This window comes from Syngnathus leptorhynchus, chromosome 7 (assembly GCF_054491065.1).
Source record: "Syngnathus leptorhynchus isolate UIUO chromosome 7, UIUO_Slep, whole genome shotgun sequence".
NCBI lineage: Eukaryota > Metazoa > Chordata > Actinopteri > Syngnathiformes > Syngnathidae > Syngnathus > Syngnathus leptorhynchus.
In genome coordinates, this window is record NC_141201.1 from 8,305,021 (window position 1) to 8,327,885 (window position 22,865).

A 22,865-nucleotide genomic window follows, 5' to 3' on the forward strand; every position below is an offset into this window, starting at 1 on the left:
AAATGAATAGAAAGAATAAACCACTACATAATGATATAGAAATGTAGTAGCGGTAGTTTTACATTTCTTGCATACATATGTGAATAACTAAAATGCTATAACACTGAAATCACGTGAGATGTAAACACTGTTCAATGCATTTATTACCTATCGGTTTCTCTTACGAATATGAGATAGGGATTGTGGAAAGAGCCGATTGATTTTGGTCCATTTTGTGTTATTACATTGTAAATTGCAATGTAAGAACAGTATATTTACTGGAGCTTAATACTGAAAGAGTGTTTTGAAAATAAAAAAATATATATATATTTCTTCTTTAATTTTCAGAATACTCTTGTTATAACAATCAATAGACGAGCTTTCATATGGTGATACTTAGAAATAAATAAAACTGCTCTTCAACCATCCATTTTTGATCTATCCATCCGTACTAGATTTGATAAATGTAATTTTTATTCATTTAAATAACCTAACACGTGTAGGTTGCTTCTGTAAACACTAGATGGTGCACTATCATCATGTTTTACGCGTACATCACATATTGAACAATAAATACTATTGTGTACCGTGTATAATTTAGTAAAATGGGGTACTAAAAAGACGACACAAAAACAAAGTGAGTATATTATTAAAACCTTTAATATTCACGACCTGTATTACGTGTGATGTGGTTTTATTATGAAGCATCACGTGACAGGATGTCTTGTGAGTGCAGAAGAACCGCGCAGCCGCAGCTCTGCATTCAAGTGGTCTGCGATACTACATGACGATACTGATGCCTTTTATGGACAAGTAACAGACGCTGTTGCTGCTCATTCTGCGAAATAAAAATAAAAATACGTGTAAATACAATAATTTAACTCAATTAATTCCAATAAGGATTTTTGATATCTAAGTATTGATATAATTTTGAAATGCAATAGATCAATACCACCAGTCTTATTCTGAAAGTTTAGATACAATTAAGGTTCCAAATGAACATTTTGAGCCAGGATCATTGTTTCAAATGCTCTTCCATGTAAAATATAGCCCAATATATTTGTTCTAAACTTGGTCGCAGAAATCAGTGTTACAAGTGCTACTTTTAAGTCATGGGTATTGACATATGAGAAGGGTTATGTATATCGACAATCGGTATCGATCCTTAACTCACTATAAGCGAGACATTTAAGTGCGGCGCATTCCTGTGCACGGTGCCCGTGAAGGAAGACTCACGGGCGGGGAGACACCACGCGACGCCTCGCAGGGGGAGCCGGAGGAGCTCACCCCAAAAGCAAAACTCACGTCAGACCGCGAGGAGCTCGGTAGGGGGGGGGGGATTCATCAGCGACCTGCACGCGGTTTGAGGGCCGAGGGAGCGGAGATGTCGGAGCTTCTGTTGAGCGTGCTCGGGGAGCGGCTTGTCAACCGCGAGAAAGCCGAGGTGGACGTGCAAGCGCTGGGTGAACGGGTGTCGCTGCTCGGCCTGTTCTTTGGCTGCAGCCTGAACGCGCCGTGCCGGCAGTTTAACGGCAGCCTATGTGACTTCTACGGCCGCTTCAAGCAGACTTCGGAGCACCGAGACCAGCTGGAGGTGGTGTTCGTCTCGTCCGACCAGGAGCAGAAGCAGTGGCAGGACTTTTTGCAGGAGATGCCCTGGCCCGCCTTGCCATTTAAAGATAGACACAAAAAGGTAAGAAGTGGTCCATTTCCAAGCATGGGCGTTTTTATATGCATGTAGACAATCTGGTTCCCCTCAATCTAATCAAATAGAAAACTTGTACGGTTCAATTCGAAACTTGGAGCTTGGGGGCTCTTTATTTGTTTATTCATGCCTGCAATGTGTTTTTTTTTTATATACAACAGTCAACATTGACAATAATGCAACGTAATGAACAACACATGATTGTTTTTTATGATGATGATGCCTTCACGCTTGCAATACTGAGATGGTTCACGCGCTAAAATCATCATTTTAAACGTCCAAAGGTTAAATATTATTTGAAACAAAGTATTTGATGTATTTGATTATTGTGCATTTTTAAATCAACACTTTTTTTTCTCTCTATGGTGAAATGATATTATGTATTATCTATTGGTTGGCTACTCTAGTTACTGTCACCTAGTACTTATTGGACTTGCATATTTTGTATTTTTTTAAGAGGAATATAATTGTTAGAACAACGATTACGACTTTCTTCACTGACTAGAAGCACAATACAATTAAATTAGCCCACAATCTATTGTAAATAAAAAAATGTATAAACGACAAACTAAATTGGCTTTGTAACAATAGAGGAGAAAAAGCATAGCATCGTGCACAAATGATAAGGCCTGTACAGAAAAAGTTACTATTTAGCTTCAAGCAATTTCCAATTAAATAATACAATAATTATTTGGATTCTTTACTTCATGATATACAAATACTATTATAGAATTTTTAGCGAATAACTACATCAACTGACCCTTTTCATATGTCAGGTGTTAGTAGGAACTGTGTGATTTTGTGCTGTTCTTTATTTTTTGTACAGTTCAATATGCATTGATGGTTTTTATTTGAGTCCCACATTAAGTAGGGGATCACACTGCAAAGCTGTTAAGTCATTGTTTTCTTGTTGTCCAGCTTGAAAGCAGCAGCACCTCCACCACGATTGTGCAGACTTGTTATTGAATTTGTGGCAAAAATCTGTGTTATCAACAGAAGAGCCATTGTGGAAGGATGTAGCCGGTTTCCTGCTGGACATAAGCAATGTCCTGCAGGCCTGCATCGCTGGTTGTACGTTTTTTTTTTTCTTTTCTTCTTTTTTGCCTTTTGTTGTATTCAGATGCAACGATCAGCAATATTTCAAACATGCGACATTTCCACAGCATAGGTTTATTTTTATATATACATATATATATATATATATATATATATATATATATATATATATATAAACACATTTCGTAAATTAAAATGACATTATTAAACAATAACTTATTTATCAATAATTTACTCTTCTAATATGATTTATATTTTGTTATTTTTATTTGTGGTCAGTATAATAAAATATTTCATTTAAGATAACACCATTATATATATTATGAGAAGATATATATATTTTGATCTCCATATTGGCGGCCCTGTTAGTGTAATAAAATAAAGTGTGTGCTATTAACAGAGCCAGTCAGCGGTTGCTGTTGTTGACCCAATGGTCATGTGACCACCTCAGGCCTCCTGCCAGACTCTGTTTTCTTCAGCTCAGCTCCAGCACAGCAATTTATCTTCTATTGTTTACACCACCGCCCAGCACCCCCCTTCTGGAATCTCACACTGTAGTACCTTCTCTCCCTGCTGTGGGCTCTGCCCTGACTATCCCCCCACATACACATCACGAAAGGTTATCTGGGGTTATCCATTCAAGCCTTCCCACTGCGGGAAACATTAGTCATTCAGTATGTTTACATACAGTAAAGAAAACCATACTAGTGCACTCAATCAATTGAAACCAGGTTTAAAAATGTTTGTGGAAAAAAAATCAGCTGGAACTTGTAATCGTGAAATTTGTGAAGCATGTCTATCACAAAAAAAAGTCTCAAGAAACCATGTGTGAAAATACACAGAAAGTCCACCATTTTAGTCTAAAGAAGGTGTCATTTTGGCCATTTTTAAATGTCCTTCACAGACTGACATTCATTCAGTAAGAGAAAGGCGTTCTTGTTCAAGTCCGGACCGCCGGACGTCTATTGTGGGGGCACAAGCAGAGGCCCACATGGTACCACCATGGTGCCACCATGGAGGCTCAAGGAGTGCCAACTGCACTGCAGCATGGCCGCAGTGCCCCAGTTGAAGCAGCTGAAGCAGTTCATGTTTGTTATTAAAAGCAACCAATAATCCATTTTAAGATAACCTCATCATGGCCTTCAGCGCAGTTATTATTTTTCTTATAACTGCACCCACACCTTGAGGAGAGTAAAACTATTTGCATATGCATTATTGAATTTTTTTTCCCTTTATTTTATAAGGAGTGTAATACAGCAGCATCTGCCGCAGTGTTCTCCGAAATAAACTGATACTTTTGTCACAACAAAATGGATTCATGCAAATTTCCCCAATGGACATCTTTCACATAAATGTGTATGAGTCACACCATTCTCCGAGTTGGCCGTACATGAGCGAAACAAATGAAGATGCTCTTAGAAGAAGTGTGCTTGTTTATGCGTCATTCAATGAATGCGATGGCTCCTCTCGCCTCTTTTTTGTCAGAACTGCTACCGGGCAGTGGGGACATTAGAATTTAGGAAAATAAAAAACAGAATGGCCTGAACTAAATATAAATGTGATTACGCCACTAACTAGTCATTCATCAGAACTCCCCAACCTTGCACAATAGAAATAACCAAAGGTTTGTCATATGATGGATGCAATACAGCTATTTATGATAATTGGTAGAAATAAACAGGAATCCACGAATTCAAAAAAAATGTCAAGTTCACGATTGTCACAAATGTCACAATTCTGTTCAAATGTTTTATTGAAAAGTGGAGTAAATGGCTGGCGAGTCTAAGGAGTCAACCCCCTGCTGTGGCTCTCAGCCGCCTTGTCGGGGGGCTAATCGCCGCTTCGATTGGTCTTTTCTCGCCCAATCTGTTCACACGGCGTGGTGATGTGGCGGCCATGTTGCATGAAAGGCTTTCATCAGCTTAAGCCTGTTGTAAGGAGCAGCAGAGGTCTCATCCTCTGAGGACTCGCACACAAGCGTACGGCCAATTAGAGACAGCGCTTCTAACAAAGAAACACACACACACAGTTGATTCCTAAATTACAGTAGTATTTGGAATGATCAATGGACGAATGAACTTTTGATGACCTCAATTACTTCTTATAATCGACAACTTGCACAATAGAAATGAACACAATAAATCCACAAAGGCCTTTTTCATTTTAGTAGCTCACCTGGATATCACTCGCCACCTGCTTATGTTAATAGCAGGTGAGCTTTTCAACTCTCATGAGTATGACAACTTCTGTGGTGACCGCAGTGCAGCTTCATCCAGAGTGTGTGTATTTATTCACAGTCAAATGCTCTTGTGCACATGACCTGCTGCAAGAATAAAGCGGATTAACAAGGAGAAAGCATAAAAAAATGTTTCTTTTGAGGAATGTTGGCCTAATTCCATCTGATATGTGAAGTCAGGCAAATGTTTTACACACTGGCCATCCAAGCCTAGTCCTGACTTTTTTTTGCTAGGTCGCTGTCCTATCTGCAGAGTCAGAGCTAGGAGTGTCCTGATCTGATATTGATATCTGATATTTGTCCGATATCAGCTAAAAAAAAAAAAAAAACAGTTTCTGTCTACATCATGTTAGAATTCATATACTACAAGAAGTGCATTCAAGACTTAGCTCATACATTTAGCATATATCATTCCTGTTGCCGTCAGTGGTAGTGAATGAGTTTTAAATGCTTAAATGGATTTTCTTTTGCCATCTCTAACTTTTACAGCTCAATACTGTTAAACCTGACAATTGCAAAATCCCACTTCAGCAAGTTCTGTCCAAAAGGTGTTTTCATCGCGTCCCCTTGTTGCTTCAGGTGTGCAGAAGAGGAAAGACGTCATCGATGTCATCATCAAGATGTTTTCACAGGTTCTTCCTGTGGAGCAAAGTGATGGCGTATGTTTATGAAGTTGTCATTTCCCAAAGATAAGAGATTGGACCATGTAGCACACTTTGTGTTTTTTAACAAAAGTTCTATACGCTTGACTTTGGAGCCAAGGTAAACACGGTCGTTTGGCAGTGGCCTTTAAAGTGCAGGATGTTATTCCAGCAAAATATAGTGTGTGTTCACTCATGTGTGTGCCGAGGTAGTAGATCAGACAACGGCAGACTCTGCTTTTTCTTGAAATATTAGCCCATGCTAACTTTCTGGCTTGAACACAAAACGTCTGCAAAACACATTTGGTCAGTTGATCTTCAAGCTCCGCTATTCCATTTTTTTTTTCTCTTCCATTACGGGAATTTTGAGTTGCTTTTGACGATGAAACCAAGCACAATATTTTTAATCAGGCGGAACTGAAAGGCAGAAAAGTCGCATTTTACCTTTTTGTATTTGTTCTCTGAAGTGCATGGATGAAAAAAGATGCATGCGTCTTTTATCCTGTAATCCGATTTTTGATGTTGAGGATGTTTATTTAGATTTACTTAGTCCGCACCATCTAAATCCATACATAAACAACTCTATCTTATTTACATTTGTATGTTTGTATGGGACCAGCGTCAAGACAAAAAAAAGACATTGGATTCAAACAAATGGATTGATTAACTTTTGATTTGTGAAAGGATTTAACACAGATTAAGATGATTGTTTTAATCTTTCTGGACATAGCTCAAAGTTAATTGAAGGACTTGAATAAAATTTGCTCAACATTATTCATACAGATTTTGAGTCCAAATTTGAAATAATCAATTGTGTTGCTTTGTAGCTTCCATCTGACTGAGATATATTAAAGACTTGTCAGATAATTACCTGCAAGGGGATCTGATTAAATAATGGAACCCTCAGAGATCTTTTATACTACTTTTGTGTAACCATTCCACATTTATAACAACAACGGACTGGTAACAATGAACATTTGATATCTAAGATTCTATCTTTACACATCCCGCAGGGAAACACGCTAACATTTGTTGTTTGTGAAGTGTTTCGAATGATGGCCGGCACAGTTTTTAACGCCAGTGGCACACAGTCGAGCCGACAACCGAGAGGCAACATCCTGATCTTTTGTGTGTGTGGCGGGCAGCTGGAAGCGGATGCTGGATATAATTGCTGCCGCATGCCCGGTTAGTCGACGGCATTGGGATGCAGCTGTCTCTTTTGTCTGTGCAAAGAATTTCAAAGTCGTGACTTGGAGAGGTTTTTTTTGGGGGGGGGGCGGTGGCAAAATTAAAGCTACTTAGTGGGATTTTCCCTGGAATTTGAAAACATTTACAATTTCCATGTCAGATGAAATCAGAACAGACCATCGTAATATTTGTCAAACCCCCAGAGTCGTTTCTTCTTCTTCTTCCTCTTAGTGACACAAAGAGGACAGGACTATCAAAGTGGGTCAGCTTTCTGTGTCATGCACTGGCATATTCACATCTCATGGCAGAGGTGGCGAAAGAACAAAAAGCAAGTAAGAGCAAGTTCTAAAAGTAAGCTCTGAGTTCTCCGCAAATGTGTATTTCTTGGAATCTCCTTTTGTTTTTGTGAGCGATCATCTTGGAAATTGGAATTTTCCCAGTTGTTTGCACTGATGATGACCCAGGAAAAGTGTTGAGTGCAAAGATGGACCGTCCCTGTATGTCAAACTTCAAACTATACCTTGATTTCGACCAATATTCATCTCATCTGAAAGTTATTACTTTTTTCGATTCATTTTAACTTGAACCAAAACAAAAATGTCACATTTAATGCAGGGACACCATCGCCAACGTCGGTTGTTTTTTGTCGTAGTAAATGGCTAAAGTAAAGGAAATATACTCAAAAAGAAGTCAGCATCGTTTTTAGCGTTCCTGGTCCGCGGACGGCGGAAAACGCCATCTTCTTCGTTTTGACTCTTGCCAACAGTTTAGAAGTGAACTTATTTTTAGCTTTTGTAGTGTTTTGGTTTGTGTTTCCATTTAGACTGAGTAGCACTCCTGAACTTTTTGTCAGTGTCCCACAAAAGACCCTCATAATCCTCATTCTACCAGTCTTTTACTTAGCGCTCTTTACCCCCATTGCTCCACTGTGTTGTCATCAGTGACCCATGAGAACCGAAGCAAATTCATTCAGTAAGTTTAACATTTGGTCAAGCTCTGACCTTGTGGAGCTGACTTGTTAGAATTGTGTTTTAATGATGAGTCGTCAAACTCAATTTCTCTCAATTTGGTATTGTCCAACTGCCTGCCATTCCAAATATTTAGCAAATAAAATATCTAGGGCACCAGAAAAACGGCCAAACCTACCCTAAAATGGACACAGTTGATTGACTTCCAGCTTTGTGGGTCATAACAGATATGCATGTCAAACGAGATGTAGTTAAGTGAAACTCATTTCTCAGGACTCAATTTTTAATTATCAAATTTTTTGAATTTTCTTCCAAGCTCAGAACCAGTGCTCTGACGAAAACGCAAATATTCATCTTTTGACTCGACTAGGTTAAAATGTTGTTCAATCAGATTCTTTACATCAACTCAGTGTTTGAAGGACTTTTGTAAATGACAGAATTTGAGTTTTTTTTGTGAGTGTTCTCACAATAGACACAGTTATACTAAGTTTCATGTTGTGTCCAACAACAAAATCAAATTCCTGGATGGTCTACCAAGATGATGGAATGACCAAAAGTGAAACTGCTAAATGGTAATTGTAGCTCACGTGAGGTATAAATGCTTGACTGCGGTGACCCTGCTTTTTGTTCTTGCTCTGCTTTCAGTACATCTGCTCTCCTTCATTCTGAGCAGAACATGGTGTAGCAATCCACTTGAAACAAGTCAGTGCTTAGGGGGAGTTTAATCATTAGTGGAAAGGAGGAAGTGGCAGCAAGATGAGCATTTGTGCTTTTTCCAGGTGACGTCTGGCAGGAAGTGTGTGCTCGTGTGCTCGTGTGGCTGTGAGCGCATTGTTGCGGAATGCTGCTCTCCCGGAGCGCCTCATCAAGATCCCACCATGCTGAAAGAAAGACCCCCAGGGGAGAGGTGGGGGCTCTTTATTGAGCATCAATGCAGAGATTGACTTCAGTGTGGAAATTTACCAGAGCAGGCTGCGATCTGGGCTCGTATCATAATGTGTGCGAGAAGCAGCTCAAGGCTCATTATCCTGTTATCTCTGTCATTAAGCACTTTTCTCTTTTCAATTTCTGGCTTGACGTTTAATAGAAGTGTGACACAAGCTACCTTGTTATACCTTGAAGATTGTATCTTTCTTAATAGGAATAGTAATGAACAAGAATGATAATCAGTGACAATAAATATAATATTTAATATAACAACAATATTTCGACTTGCATATTTTAACAACGTTGAAGAATGTGAAGAATGTTTTTGCTTTCTTTAAATTATAGCCCTTGGCTAATTCTGGTGCATCTACAGAAATGTTCATTGTCAAATAAATTTTTAAAAAAATCCCATATACAGCCCTTGCAAGAAAATGTTTGAAGATCCCTGGATTAAGAAGTAAAGATAAAAATGCAATTGTTAACTTGACGATCCCTTCTGGTGGACTTTATGTCCGACAAACCCCAACATACGGTTGTCTTGTTTGGCTCTGTTCTTTCTACCCGGCAAGACGTGTATTCCGGCAAAAAAAAAAAAAACCTTGTTCCTGCTTGTACGCATTACACCGAGTGCCACTCAGCAGTCTGCTGGCAGCGGTCAATCCTGTTAGTGTGGAACAGCCACCAATTAGATTCGCTATGCATCTGGCCACTACGTTTGTATAATGTCACTGGAACACCATGACTGCGAGCAGGCTACAGCAAGAGCACAATAGACTGGAGAGGAACAACTTTGTTTACAGTCATGTTGCTATGGCAACGGAATGTCTCATTGGAGAAGTCGTAACCGACAATTCAACTCATGTTTGTCATGCTAGCATGTACAGAATTCAATACTGGTATCATCTTTTTACCTTTTTTGTTTTTTTAGCAGGAAACACCACAAGTTTTCTATTTTCTTTTATTTTTCACAAGAAATGGAAGGTATGCAGTACACAAGGCCGTTTGGCTGACGCTGCTATCTCATGATCACAAACATGCAATTGTTTAAACTTAATTCAAACAGGGAGTACCAAAAAAATAACCTTAATAAACCGCATGCTGGCTAAGGAGAGATTGCGTAGAGCGCACATGGTGATCAGTGTACTGGCTCGTCTAACCTCAAACCCAACATCAAGCCGTCTCATTTTGATTACAAAAATTCTCGTCCATGATTCAGAACACAGTCCTTTGACTAACACTGCAGACCAAACCGGGCTGCCTCATGATCAATGTTGCTTCAATTGTTTACTGAAGTACAAAAAAAATTAAATAGCCTAAGTGAGCCGCAGGCTGCTTGAGGAGAGTTTATATAGAGCAGAAACATGGAATGCACTACACTAGATCTTTGGACCAACACACTTGTACTAAACATGGAGCCGCCTGGCAATCACAAACATACTTACAATTGTTTCCTGGGAAAATGTAACATTGTTGTCCATTCATCCAAGTCTTTTTACTCACTGTAATTATTATATGGTTTTACTACTGTGTTAATTGATAGGACTATGGTACCTTCTGTACATTTTGTAGCAAGAAGAACTTTTTGGGTGCACAGGACTTTGATTAATGTACTGTGTCGAATATAGACATCATCGTGAATAACAACATGCATGATTAAAACCAACTTCTGAGCAGGTCATGGCGTGTTGAAGAATCTTTGATCAAATGAGCCAACCCCATGGATGTACTTCCTTCTTTGTATGGAGTAAGAAAAAGTGGGTCACATTTTTGCAAGCACAATCCAATTTTCCACATTGGGACAAACAGGACTTCACGGCCCTTGCCTTCACTTTCCATTCGTACGACAGGAATTATTCAGAGGCAGTGTGACTGGCTATTGTTCAGCACCACACATTCCTCGCTGGTTGGGCCCGATGGATAAAAAGCAGGCTGATGTCTATCTCGGCCCTGAGGGATGAAGGCTTACTATGTGGCAGATTGATTACCCGCATAATGTCTTTAGGGCCAGGACTGCATCCTTGCCGCCGAATTGTGTCACTATTTTTCCAAAAAATAAATCACTCTTCATTTCGAATTGACACGGAAATATGGAGCAGCGCCATGAATGTGTCCATAAAGTCGATATATGAATGTTATAAAACACATGGAGAGTAACCATTTGCTTGTTATTCTTAGCAGCCTGCTTTTAGCGATGACTAATGGACTTAAGTAAAAAAAAAAAAAAATTACAATTATTAAAAAAAGTAGTGTTGAAGGACAAATAATACTGTGACCTAAAGTCTAACTGTGTCTATTGTGAAATAAGACATTTGAAGCGCTTACCATACATATGCATTTGTAAACGGAAAGAATTGAGATGATGAACCCAACTGTGAAGTGGTTTGAGCAACAATACATGATTAGTGAAGTATAAAAAGTTATCATCATACATGATGCTAATCGGGGGCCATTGCTTGGTGGCACAAGTCCTTTGAGAACTGATGCAGGGAGTCCAAATGCTTTTTTTTGTGTGTGTGTCTGACTTGTGCCTCGTTATTTATAGTGAGTAAAGCCTCAGAACATTCCGAGCTGCCACAGACCGTGCACGTCCTCTTTGTGGACACCCTCAAGAAAAACAAAAAGGGAAACATGCTTCCGATGGTCATTGTTTATTCTTATTTCTTCTTTGTTGGTTATCTTTTTTTTTTTTTTTTTTTACCAATGCCTTTCTTTTAATTTTCTGTTGTCAGTTGTTTTACGACACTCATTTGTGACCTACCACGAGTCACGTTGGGTCAGTCGGCCTCCTTAACTTCCTCTTAAGCAGAGCATTCCACACTTTAATGCTATTGCCTACTTTGGAAAGTTGTTGTTTTTTTCCTGACCACTTCGCCTGGAAAATATGAATTATTTTTCACCGATGAGACACTAGGGTCCTTTTTATTTTATTGCATTTAATTATGACTACATGCTGAAAAAGTAAGGTGCTTTCCAAACCAACCATTAACATTGTATTGTCGAAGAGAGCAAAACATTTTTCAACACTTAAGATTGGTCATTTATAAACAAATAAAATAATAATTAAATAACACCCACCCATGTCACCTTACCAGGAGTCAAGTTTTATGAAACAATTGTGACAGGAGGTTTTGACCCAACATTGTAGACTCAAGCAGAATTCCAAAACCATCACATTTCATTCAACGTTTGTTTAGTTATTAATATTGCATTGTCAAAGAGAGCAGGCCGTTTTTTGATGTTTCATATTGGTGAAAAATGTGTAAAAATAACACACACACACATGAATGGACTGAACAAAAATCTTTTGCCCATAATCTTGGAAAAAAGGGTTTTGAATGAAGCACATGCAAGCCTCCTTAGCGAGAGTAAAAGCATGGATTGTATTTTCCTTCATGGAGCCCAATTACTCTTGTACATTGTAAGTGAAGGAAATCCTTTCATGTGCATGTAGCACAGTATCCATCATCACATTGACAACTTCCATTCTAGCGTGTGCCGCCTGTCAGAAACTAACCCCTAATTTGGAACCCTAACCCAAGATTAAAATTCTAACTTGAACCCTTAATCCTTGTTTGAAACACTATTGAAGCCAGACTTGAGGGTTATATTTCTCTTCATCGAGTCTTTGGAAGGCGATGCCTGCATGAGGTGGGCTGAACGTGGAAACAGGCATGCAGGAGGCAAACAGATGTGAGGGGAGGAAAGGGCTGAACGAGCGGGCATAACATGTCACTTGTGATGTCACTGGGCCCTGGTAATGCCCACACGGCTAACATCCTGGCCCTAACAAAAGGATTGCATTGTGAATGGAAAAGCAAAACAATGTGCCATGCCTATAAATAAAGTAGGTTTGAATGCAGGTTTGACACACTAAGCCTTGGAGCTCTCTGTGTGCTCTTTTTTTTTTATGACAAGCAGAGAACTGTGTCACTGTGATTTATGAGGCGAGGTCCATTATGGGAAGAGGACAAAAAGTGGGTTACCGATATGACGTCCATTTCATAATGTTGCAGCTGTTTGTGGAAAATATGCTTTGTTTAACACTGGCTTGAAACCCTGATTTGTAAATTTAATCATTGCTTGAAAAGTCTAACCCTGTTTTCGAATCCCAGTCCTTGTTAGAAACCATAACATAGCCTGAATTCCTAACTTGAAGCTTAATTTAAAATTCAAACCTCAGTCCTGTCTTGAAACCCAATTTCAACCCCCCCCCAATTTTGTCTTGATTTCTCAATTTGACAAGATCACAGTGACTTGAACTCTTAATCCTCATTTGATACGAACCCGTAACCCTGACTTTAAACCCTAATTTGAAAGCCTAAATGAAACTGAAATTCTCTGAAACTGTAAATGTGCAATATGAAACCTCAAGACAAGTTTAAACCCCTAATTTCAAACCATAACCATAATTTGAAATTCTGAGTTTAAAACAAAGCCTTTCAAAGTTTTGAAACCCTCCAAGCTAGCAGCATAATTCAATGTTTCCATCAATCGTTGCAACTGTAAATTTATTTTTCAAATGATGGCTCAAAAGGCTGCTAAAAGAGTGTGAAATGTTCGCCTTTTAAAGTGACATCAATATTCATGTGTTGTGATGTCGAGAGCATGCGAGGAGGAGGAGGAGGAGGAACTGGGGGGCTTAAGATTCAGGGTCAAATGGAGGTCACGGCATGGAAGCTTTCCAACCCACCCCCACCCTCTTCTTGTGGAGTCTCCCGTGTGTGTGTGTGTGTGTGTGTGTGTGTCTCTCTATGTATGTGTGTGTGTGTAAGTGTGCGTGTGTGTGTGTATATACGTGCGTGTGCCTGAAATGAATGCTGACTGCGCCTAATTGAGCGGCAAACCGTGCAAATGAAGCTCATTAATGTGTTTTTTGTGCGATTATTAAATTGTCACGAAGGCATAAACGAGGCCACATTAGGTTTTTACGCCAACTGCTTTTCTTTTCAGCCTTTTTACGTGTTATCTGCTCGTGTTACTGCCGGCAGACAAAGAATGCACCTGGCTTTCCAAGCCACGAGTTGGCCCACCAGACTCGGCTCTGAAGTAATACATGGAGAGCGTCCAGCTGGTCCAGACAAAAACTCAAACCGTGGGTCAGTTTCAGCTGGTCCAGAGTAGAACTTTATTGTGTTTTTTTGTGCTTTATCGTATTGTGGACAAACGCAAAATCTGCTCACCGACACATCTGCGAGTATCGACTATAATCAATATCGGCCTGGAGAAAACATATCTATCGAAACCCCCAAACCGGCTCAAACGCTATCTTCCAACCTTACTTCTCACAGAGCCCCCTCGGTCCCGCGCACCTCCACCCTCCCCACTGGCTCGATGGTCCGTTTCAAATAGTTTCCACATTACTGTGCGTGTAACCCTTTTCATGCTCTTTGTGATCAAACTGAGGAACAAAGAGCAGATAAGCGCAAAGAATATTAAACCCGCTGCCATTGTGACTGCCGGTTGCCTCACAAGGCAGCACATAGCCGCTGAGAGCTTTTGTACTCCTTTATTCCCCCCCCCCCCCCCCCTTGCCCTTTTTTTTTTTTTTTACTCCATTAAAAGTGGTCTCCATACAAAAGCAAAGTTTAGCACCTCTATTCAATCAGGTTGCTTTTGTGCCCGTGCACAAGGCTGCACGGAGGTGGTGCAACTCCATTTTTTTTTTTCCCCCCCCAAGCACCCTGACATTCTAGCACCTGTTTCCCATCACAAAACCATTAATTTATCACTGAATTATTAAGCGGGGGGGAGCGCACACAATACACGCTCTTTTGGCACTGAGGGGTAGAGGGGGTTGCCGTGGCAACAGGAGCAATGGTAAAGGTGGCGAGACAGGGGATGGGAGGGGGGGGGAAGAGGGGAGTCATCATCATTGAAAAAATGCAATCGCCGCTTTCCCGCCCAGTCAAATGAGCGGATTAATAAAAGATGTGGGGAAATCCCCTTGCATGATAGCGCTCGTATCGACGGCATGCTTCCAGAAGATGACAAGTGAAGAATGTGATGAGATGGAGTTCCAAAAGGTTAACCATTGTATCTGTCCCTGGGGAGGCCAACCGCTAGGATCTGAAGTGGTAGCACACGCTAGCAGAAGAGGTGGCGGGCGGATCCTCCCTTTTGTAACCGTGACGAGCCATTTTTGGGTCCGGCCTCTTTAAGGGGGTCAGTAAAAGTGGGGCTATACATTGGAGCTGAACAATAAATCAAAATCCAATTGACATCAAAGTGTGGTAGTATGCAATTTTCAAATCAAAAAGATTACATTTGTAACACTTAAAAATTGAACGTTACAGTCTTGACTACCACTAAATTAACATCTAGAATTGAAGTACAGATAAACTGAGTTTCATATTAATTGTCATTTTAGAGAAAGCCTAGCCTGCAAAACCAAAACATTTATGTTCAACAAATCAGATTATTTGTTATCATACAGAATAGATTCATTTATTACCTGTTTCACAAAAATACATGGGAAATACCTTAAGTGTCAAATGATCATCAACTTTATGTATACTCTTATGTTTGCAAATTTTGTATTAACAGTCTCTATGGCCAGTCATTTTTATAAGTGAAGTGACATTTTGTAGATGACAAAAGTATATTTCATCCAGCTGTCATTGTTTTTTTTGTTTTTTTAGAATCGATGCTTTGTTTCCTTTGGAGACGTGATGCTGTATTTATTGCTTTGGTTGTAATAGCATCCAATGAAATGATGCTTGTGGAGGTGGCAGTGGATCAATACGGCGTGTGATTGTTCTCGCTTATCATCTCCTCGAGGGACTCTCACTCTGAGAGCTATCTATCGTCTGTGCTCTCTGTCTTATGTCCGAATGGTTTGAGGGGCAGAAAACGCTGAGCTGTGTGTTGAAAAATGGAAGACTAAATTCAGTATTTTTTTTCCCCCTTTGGTGTGTTTGCAGATGAAACTGTGGAACAAGTACAAGGTGACCAGCATCCCGTCACTGGTGTTCGTGGACGCAAACACGGGGAAGGTGGTCTGTCGGAACGGTCTGCTGGTGGTCAGGGACGATCCCAAAGGTGAGCCTACGTGATAGCACTTTTCAGTCTGTTGCTTTTCCTGATGTTTGTGTTGTAAGCTGCTCCCCATGTTGCTCTCAAGTGAGCTTCATTTTTGAGATTATTTTGGGGACACTTCAAGTTTGTGCTTTTTGTTCAGCTTTTTTTTTTTTTACATCCCGTAACTTGCATCGTCTCATTCCCCGCTTTCTTTTTTGGCTTAAGTTTAGCACATTCTTTTTTTTTGTTACTTCTCTGTGCTTCTCTTTCAGGCTTATGCGTCACACTCTGCTGTCACTCCTCACTCTGCTCACACTGCTGCTTTTTTCTGTCTTTTGTCACACTATGAAACTATGCTTCGTTTTCACGATTCTGTAACGTACAAGCCAGTCGTGCTTTTTCTCTTTCTCTGATCATTTCTCAAGGTTTAATTTTTGTCCCTCTTTTTCAGGCTTTTGTGTAGCACGCTACCGTCAAGTATTAAGATTAGCATAACATTTCCATGAATTTCCATGCCTTCGTGGCTGTAGTGGTGCATTAAAAAACGATTAGTCATGTGAGAGAATTGCATGCTAAAGGCGACACAGTGGACATCCAGAGTGGATTACTTTTCTTTTTGACAGCTTTTACTGTCTCTGCTAATGAAAGCCAGAACAAGCCTGCGGTGCTATTTGCATGATTCATTAACTGCGCTTGTAAACGAGTTGGCGGTGGGGAGGACATAAATCTCTAGCGATAGTACAGACACATATAATTCATTAGTACAGTTTTTAACATATTAAGTATGTATTATTTTTCTAGTTTCTGGGGATGGTTTTCCTTTTTTTATTTTATTTTTTTTAATGTGGTCACAGCAGGATTTTTTTCACATTTATTTCAAATGTACTTATTAATTCATCATTTTATTTTCCCCCAAAAGAATATACTACACTGATACATTTGCCAAATAAACATGTCAACAAATAATATACAATAGCTACAAACACATCATTTATTTACAAAACATAAATAGCAACAGATTAAGAAAAAGAATCTAATAACAAATAATGAAAACCAGAATTAGTGAAAAATGAGACAACCAGGCATGATTGGATAATAATAGTACATCAGTAAAGAGCAAAAGTAGCTGGTGAGTTCATCAAAAAACCTAGTCATATATTCTCTGTACAATCTCCCCTTTTTCTGGCAAGGAATAAAATACAAAAACAACTTTTTGGTGTTTCCCAGTAAATAATTGTATGTGGATCACCACAAAGAAGCTAATGTGTCGTAAATGTGTGACAGTAGTTGTTGCGCAATTCAGAAGATCTTATACGCTGCGTTCCTTTGCGTCTGCACTGTTTCTCCTTTTCATTAGAAGGATTAAACTAGAGAGACAATTCTTGGTGTTTTCACTGTTTATCATCATGAGCTGGCTCCACGTTTATTCAAAGTGATGGCTGTAGGAATGACGGTGGCGAACATTCTCCGTACGGATGAAAAGGCTGACTGGAGTGGCTGCTGCCAGTGTGAAAGATGGAGAGTGTGAAAGTGGCCTTTTAGCTTCAGGACCACAATGAGCGGCTGTTACGCTGCAGACACGTCATTCCTGCCTAATGAAGGCCCGCTCATAAAGACGCCATTATGAAGCGGCCATACAGGCCTTTATTAAGGATTACCTCCACCCACCCCCGCCCTCCCTGTAGAACTCCACTTTCTGGTGCCTGAGGCTAACAATGAAGATGCCATGAAAAGGAAGTGAAAGAATGAGCCAGAACTGGAAAGGAGGAGATGAACTGCCTCACATGATTTGACCTATCTAGATCCAATTTGATGGAGTTGTTTAGACTTACTTGAACCTGAGATTTGTTTGATTGCGATCATAATTAGACGAGACAGATAGAAAACACAAATGAAATTTGGATTTTAGAATCTGTTCTTCTCAATATTTCAACAACATTCATGTTAAACTCATCAAAACATCCAAACAGATATTATCACAATGTGCGGTAGCCTCTTCAAAGTCAGAAAATTGTTTTTGATGGTTATGGAAACATGTTTGTTGTTAATCTTCAAAGACTCTCAATAGACGTGAATGTTTTGTCTTCATCCAGTGAGTAATCTTAAAATGTTTAGTACTTTCCAGACCTTGGTGAAGTGCTGACACATTCAAATAACTTGAATGGTTCCAAAAGACTTTTCCCACAGTGTGGAAATTTGCAATTCTCATTTTTCGATTCCCACAGAGTCAATCCATCGACGTACAACTGTTTGAACTGATCAGGGAATCTGCTCTTGTTTAGAAATGCCTCCCACTTTCCAAATCGAAATTGCTCATTCTTAAATTCCTTGGAATTCTAAGTATTGGTCAATTTCTAAATGTGCAGTTGATTTCATTGATGCTTTGAAACCTGCTCTGCCTTATAAAGAATGTCGTCCCCTGTCTCTCTTTACAGGCTTGGAGTTCCCCTGGGGGCCCAAGCCGTTTGCAGAGGTGGTGGCGGGTCCTCTGCTCAGGAGCAACAGGCAGTCCATCGACAGTGCTTGCTTGGAGGGGCACTACGTCGGGGTCTACTTCTCGGCACACTGGGTAACTTTTTTTTATTTTTTTTATTTTAAACTATAAAGCATTTCTACTTGAATCCCAACACTGGTGGGGAGGCTCTGGGCCCAATTGGCCCTGAATCTGCCAGAACCAGAAAGACTCTAATGAAGGATTGACTCATCCAAACCACAATCCCACATGACACTAAGATAAGGCAGTTCTGTCATATACCGTAAAGCACCTCCAAGTGGTGAAAAAGTGTAATTGCAAGATTTGGCAACGGTTGTAGATTGGTTGAGGATATAAGTCCATAACTGTGAAGAAAAAAAAAAAAAAACGAGGAGTAAAATGATCAAATTTATTATTTATTAATGATTGAAAATAAGTGAATTTTCTTTACTCCTCTTTGCACAACACTTTACTGTTTAAAAAAATATTTTTTTTTTGAAGAAGAAAATATTAATTACTCCATGACTATGAAATATAAAGTCTATTTGTTTGATATCTTTTAGTGTCCACCATGCCGCAGTTTAACACGAGTGTTGGTGGAGTCGTATCGAACAGTCAAAGAATCGGGTCAGAAGTTTGAGATTGTATTTGTCAGCGCTGACAGGTGAGGTACCTTTATACCACGACTATATGGTGTCCATTTATTGAGACACACTCATAATTTATCCTTCCCGTAGGTCTGAGGAGTCTTTCCAGCAGTACTTCAGCGAAATGCCCTGGTTGGCAGTGCCGTATTCAGACGAGGCTCGGCGCTCGCGGCTCAACAGACTGTTTGGGATTCAAGGTAAACACCTCAACAAGCACAGTATGGAAACCCAGTTCAACCTTGGGTCACTAGTACCCCAACTTCTTTTGTGATTTGATTTCATTTTCTCTTTGGGTTACATGACAAAGTTTAGAAGTAAAGCACTCTTGGGAAAAAACCCAATCTACAATAGCACAGGTGTCAAAGCCAAGGCCCGGGGGCCAGATACGGCCCGTCACATCATTTTATGTGGCGCGTGAAAACAAAATGCTACATTTGTCAATACTAAATAAACAAATGGTCTTCCCTTTTTAAAAAAAAATAAAGATATCGCTAGCAATTTTTGTTAGCATTAATCTTTTTAAAATATTATACAGTTTATAAATATTATATAATATACAGCCTCTGACAGTTTGTTGTGTAGCCTGTATATATTAATATGAGGCGTTTATACATTTATTTAGGTTGACAGTAGTAATGGCCCTCCGCAGGAAACTATGACTACGAAAATGAATTTGACATCCCTGGTATAGCATCCGCTCTTACATTTTCAAGGTAGACTTCTTCTTGTCAGAATCGCATTGCAGCTCAGAATTTTTATGAGCTCCTGGATTTGATCTGTCATCATGTTTGGGCTTCTACACGTCTCGCTCGTCTTCATTCCCTGCCTGGAATAAGTGAGGGGAAGGGGGGTGGGTTGAGGGGGTTTGTGACTTTTTCCTGCAAAGCATGTGAGGAATGCACAGAGATGTCAACACTGCACCCCCCCCCCCCCAACCCACCCTGGCCTTCCTTCAGTCCACATGAGCAGAGAGGATGAACTGTGACGCTTGCTCCGGCTGTGCTCCTGCATCCCGGCTGTTTCTGATAAAGCTGACAGATTGTGATCACAGAAATCACAAGCAGCGCTACGGGGAACAATCCGTGCAGGGAGTCCGCTTTCTTTAACGCCGTGACTTTTTTTTTTTTTTTATATTTGGATCAGTCCAGGCTCTACTACAAAAAGGAGAGTAATATAATAAAATGGATGGATCCAAAATACACTTGATGTTTGTCGTCTTGAATGACATAAAGACTCATTTTAGACTGCACAATCTAAAAAATGGTGTTCTTTGCACTTCAATAGATGTTTACGTAACATTAGCGCAACAAGTATGGCGTCAAGAAAATGAGCCATTATCCGCCGTTCTCTTTTAACGCACTTTATGGCTCCCCAGGTATCCCCACCCTGATCCTGTTAGACACCGAGGGTCACGTGATCACGCGACAGGGCCGCGTGGAGGTACTGAACGACCCCGAGTGCCGACTGTTCCCGTGGCACCCTCGCCCCGTGCTGGAGCTCAGCGAGGCTAACGCCGCTCAGCTTCACGAGGGACCCTGCCTCGTCCTCTTTGTGGGTGAGTCGGCAGCCCTTGTAAATATTTGTTCAATCTTTCATGCAGCCCACCTGTCTAGGATACACATTTCCTATTTGCAGTCAAACTAAATTTCTGGGACAATTACTAACTGTTTGAAGGATCCCTACAATGGCTGGATGCTCTAAAGCAAAATGGCAGATTTCCAGACTTAGCGTCTTGAGACTTTTTGAGTCTACACCTTTAAATTAGAGTAGAATAGTATATTGACCCTTGACCCTTCATTGTTTTTTGCTACTTTTTTTTGCTTACCTTCTCTGGCTGATTACATTCAATTAGAATACATCTTCCAATAAGATCACATGGACCAAAATACCAAGGGCTGACGTTTCCAGCGTTCTTTACCAGCTTGGTTTTTTTTTTTTTTTTTAGGACAAATGTCATGCAAAGAGCAGGATGGATTGTAAAACAATTATACTTGAGGATTTTTGAAGCGCTCTTTCCATAGTTTTCAATGTTTTCATATACTTTGAGTGACAAAAGAATATTCATAGTTTAATGTTACAAGAGCATCATAATCTTCACATTTAGAATTACACATGGAATGCAAGTGTTGAACATTTCAATGAAATACCGATTTATCTATTTCTGAAGTTACAGAGGATTAAAGCAAAAGGATGAAAGCGCCACGTGACTTTCATGCCTTGCAGGCTCCTTGTCAAGTACGAGTGGTTCATATTTAGTAGCAATCACATCAAATCTAGGTCAAGTTCATCATTGATGAAAATGGTCGCATTCCTGTGTGTTTTCAAGTAAGGCTTCCTGAAACCTTCTCGTGTGTGTGTGCACATATAGTCAACATGTCTTCTAAATTTTTGAAGAAGCCAGAGTATTTTGCAGGTACTGGCTAAATTCAACGTCCCCCTGATGTGCGTCGAGGTCAAACCGTATAGCAAAACAAGACGTGGACCATCTGTTGTTCTCTTCAGACGCAGAGGAGGAGGGCGAGCTGGAGCCGGCCAAGGAACTAATCCGGCCCATCGCTGAGAAGCTGATGACTAAGTATAAAGCAAAGGAGGAGGAGACGCCGCTGCTCTTCTTTGTGGCCGGAGAGGTGAGGAAAAGAAAACGTCCCTTCAATAATGGTCTGAATGGTATTTAGCGCACAATTGCAAAAGATCAAGATTGGCTCAAGTAAATATGAGAGCAGTGGTAGGTCATTTGTAGTTTACACTTTGTATTTCACTCTATAAACTGACTGGGTAAAAAAACAAAAAACTTCTTCAGATCGTTTGCTTTGAAGGAATTCCCCACCTCCACCTTCGAGTTTCAGCCTTTAGAACTCAGAATTGAATGTCTGATAACCGCCGCTGTGCACTGGAGAAATAAAGTGATGAGAAAGAATTCCATCCAAAAAAAAAGTAGGCTCGAAGAATTCATTAAATTCAAATTATCATTGCAATGTGGCAGAATGCAATTTTCACAATCCCACCCACAGTGTCGAAGTGTCATAAAGTTACTGCAATAAGATCCTCCCTTCCATAGTAATGATCTCCATCTTGCGATAGAAATAATCCAGGAAGGGGAGGGTGGATCTGTCTGCAGTCCGTCGAGATTTAAATGTCCTGCTTTTATGAGCCAAAAGCATATGCCAAATCAGATATTTTACATCCACAAAGCCTTCAAGTTCATTTCCTGTCTTTACCCCCGCTGCTTGTTTTCTGAAGTCTTCTGAAGCTGAGCCGTGATCTGATACCATGCCCCAAATTTGATGTCATTTTCAGGCAGCGCCGAACCTGATGGCTAGAAACGAGTGCCACATTCTCAATATTAATCAGAATGCCCTGTTTAGACTAGTGGGGGGCACATACAACATATTATTGTCAAGAAAAGTTTGGGGTTGACTTTCAAAGGGTCATAACACCCTGACACTGTACTTTTCTTTGAAGGAGACTAATGGCAGATCATTGCTGGCGCTTAAATAACTTTATTGTCTCTGCAGGATGACATGAGCGACTCCCTGCGTGATTACACCAATCTGCCAGAGGCTGCACCGCTGCTCACTATCCTGGACATGTCAGCGCGAGCCAAGTACGTGCGCGATGTGGAGGAAATCACGCCGGACGTGGTGGAGCAGTTTGTCGACGACTTCCTGGCAGACAAGCTCAAACCCGATCCCATCTGAGACAGGAAGTCCAAATATGGACAAGAACGGGACTCTTCACAATCATCATTAATGCACTCCTGCGTCATCATTCAGTTTTTACTAGTTTAACTTTTTTTTTTTTACTCTCTCTGTCTCCCGTGGTGCCTTGCATTGACTCTATAGCCCCTACAGTTAATATATATCAATATTCTTTTGTTTTTCCACATTATGACATTAATAAATACCATTTCTGGATTCTAGCGAAGCCCAGCGGACCTACTTGTCACTGACATCTTTCTCACATCTGCACCATGGAGCATTGAAAACAAAAAACAAAAAAAAAAGAATAAAGTGATTGCATTTTTTGTT

The 22,865-nt window shown here is 40.2% G+C and overlaps 1 protein-coding gene across 1 annotated transcript; it reads left to right on the forward strand.

The window, feature by feature from the left end:
* The first annotated feature begins 964 nt into the window (after positions 1-964).
* Positions 965-22,865, forward strand: nxn (nucleoredoxin). Its single transcript, XM_085916886.1, has 8 exons — positions 965-1,672; positions 15,621-15,738; positions 18,153-18,286; positions 18,754-18,854; positions 18,928-19,034; positions 20,213-20,392; positions 21,340-21,464; positions 22,353-22,865. Exons 1-8 carry the CDS (start codon positions 1,364-1,366, stop codon positions 22,533-22,535), a joined length of 1,257 nt encoding a protein of 418 aa, XP_085773012.1. The 5' UTR covers positions 965-1,363; the 3' UTR covers positions 22,536-22,865.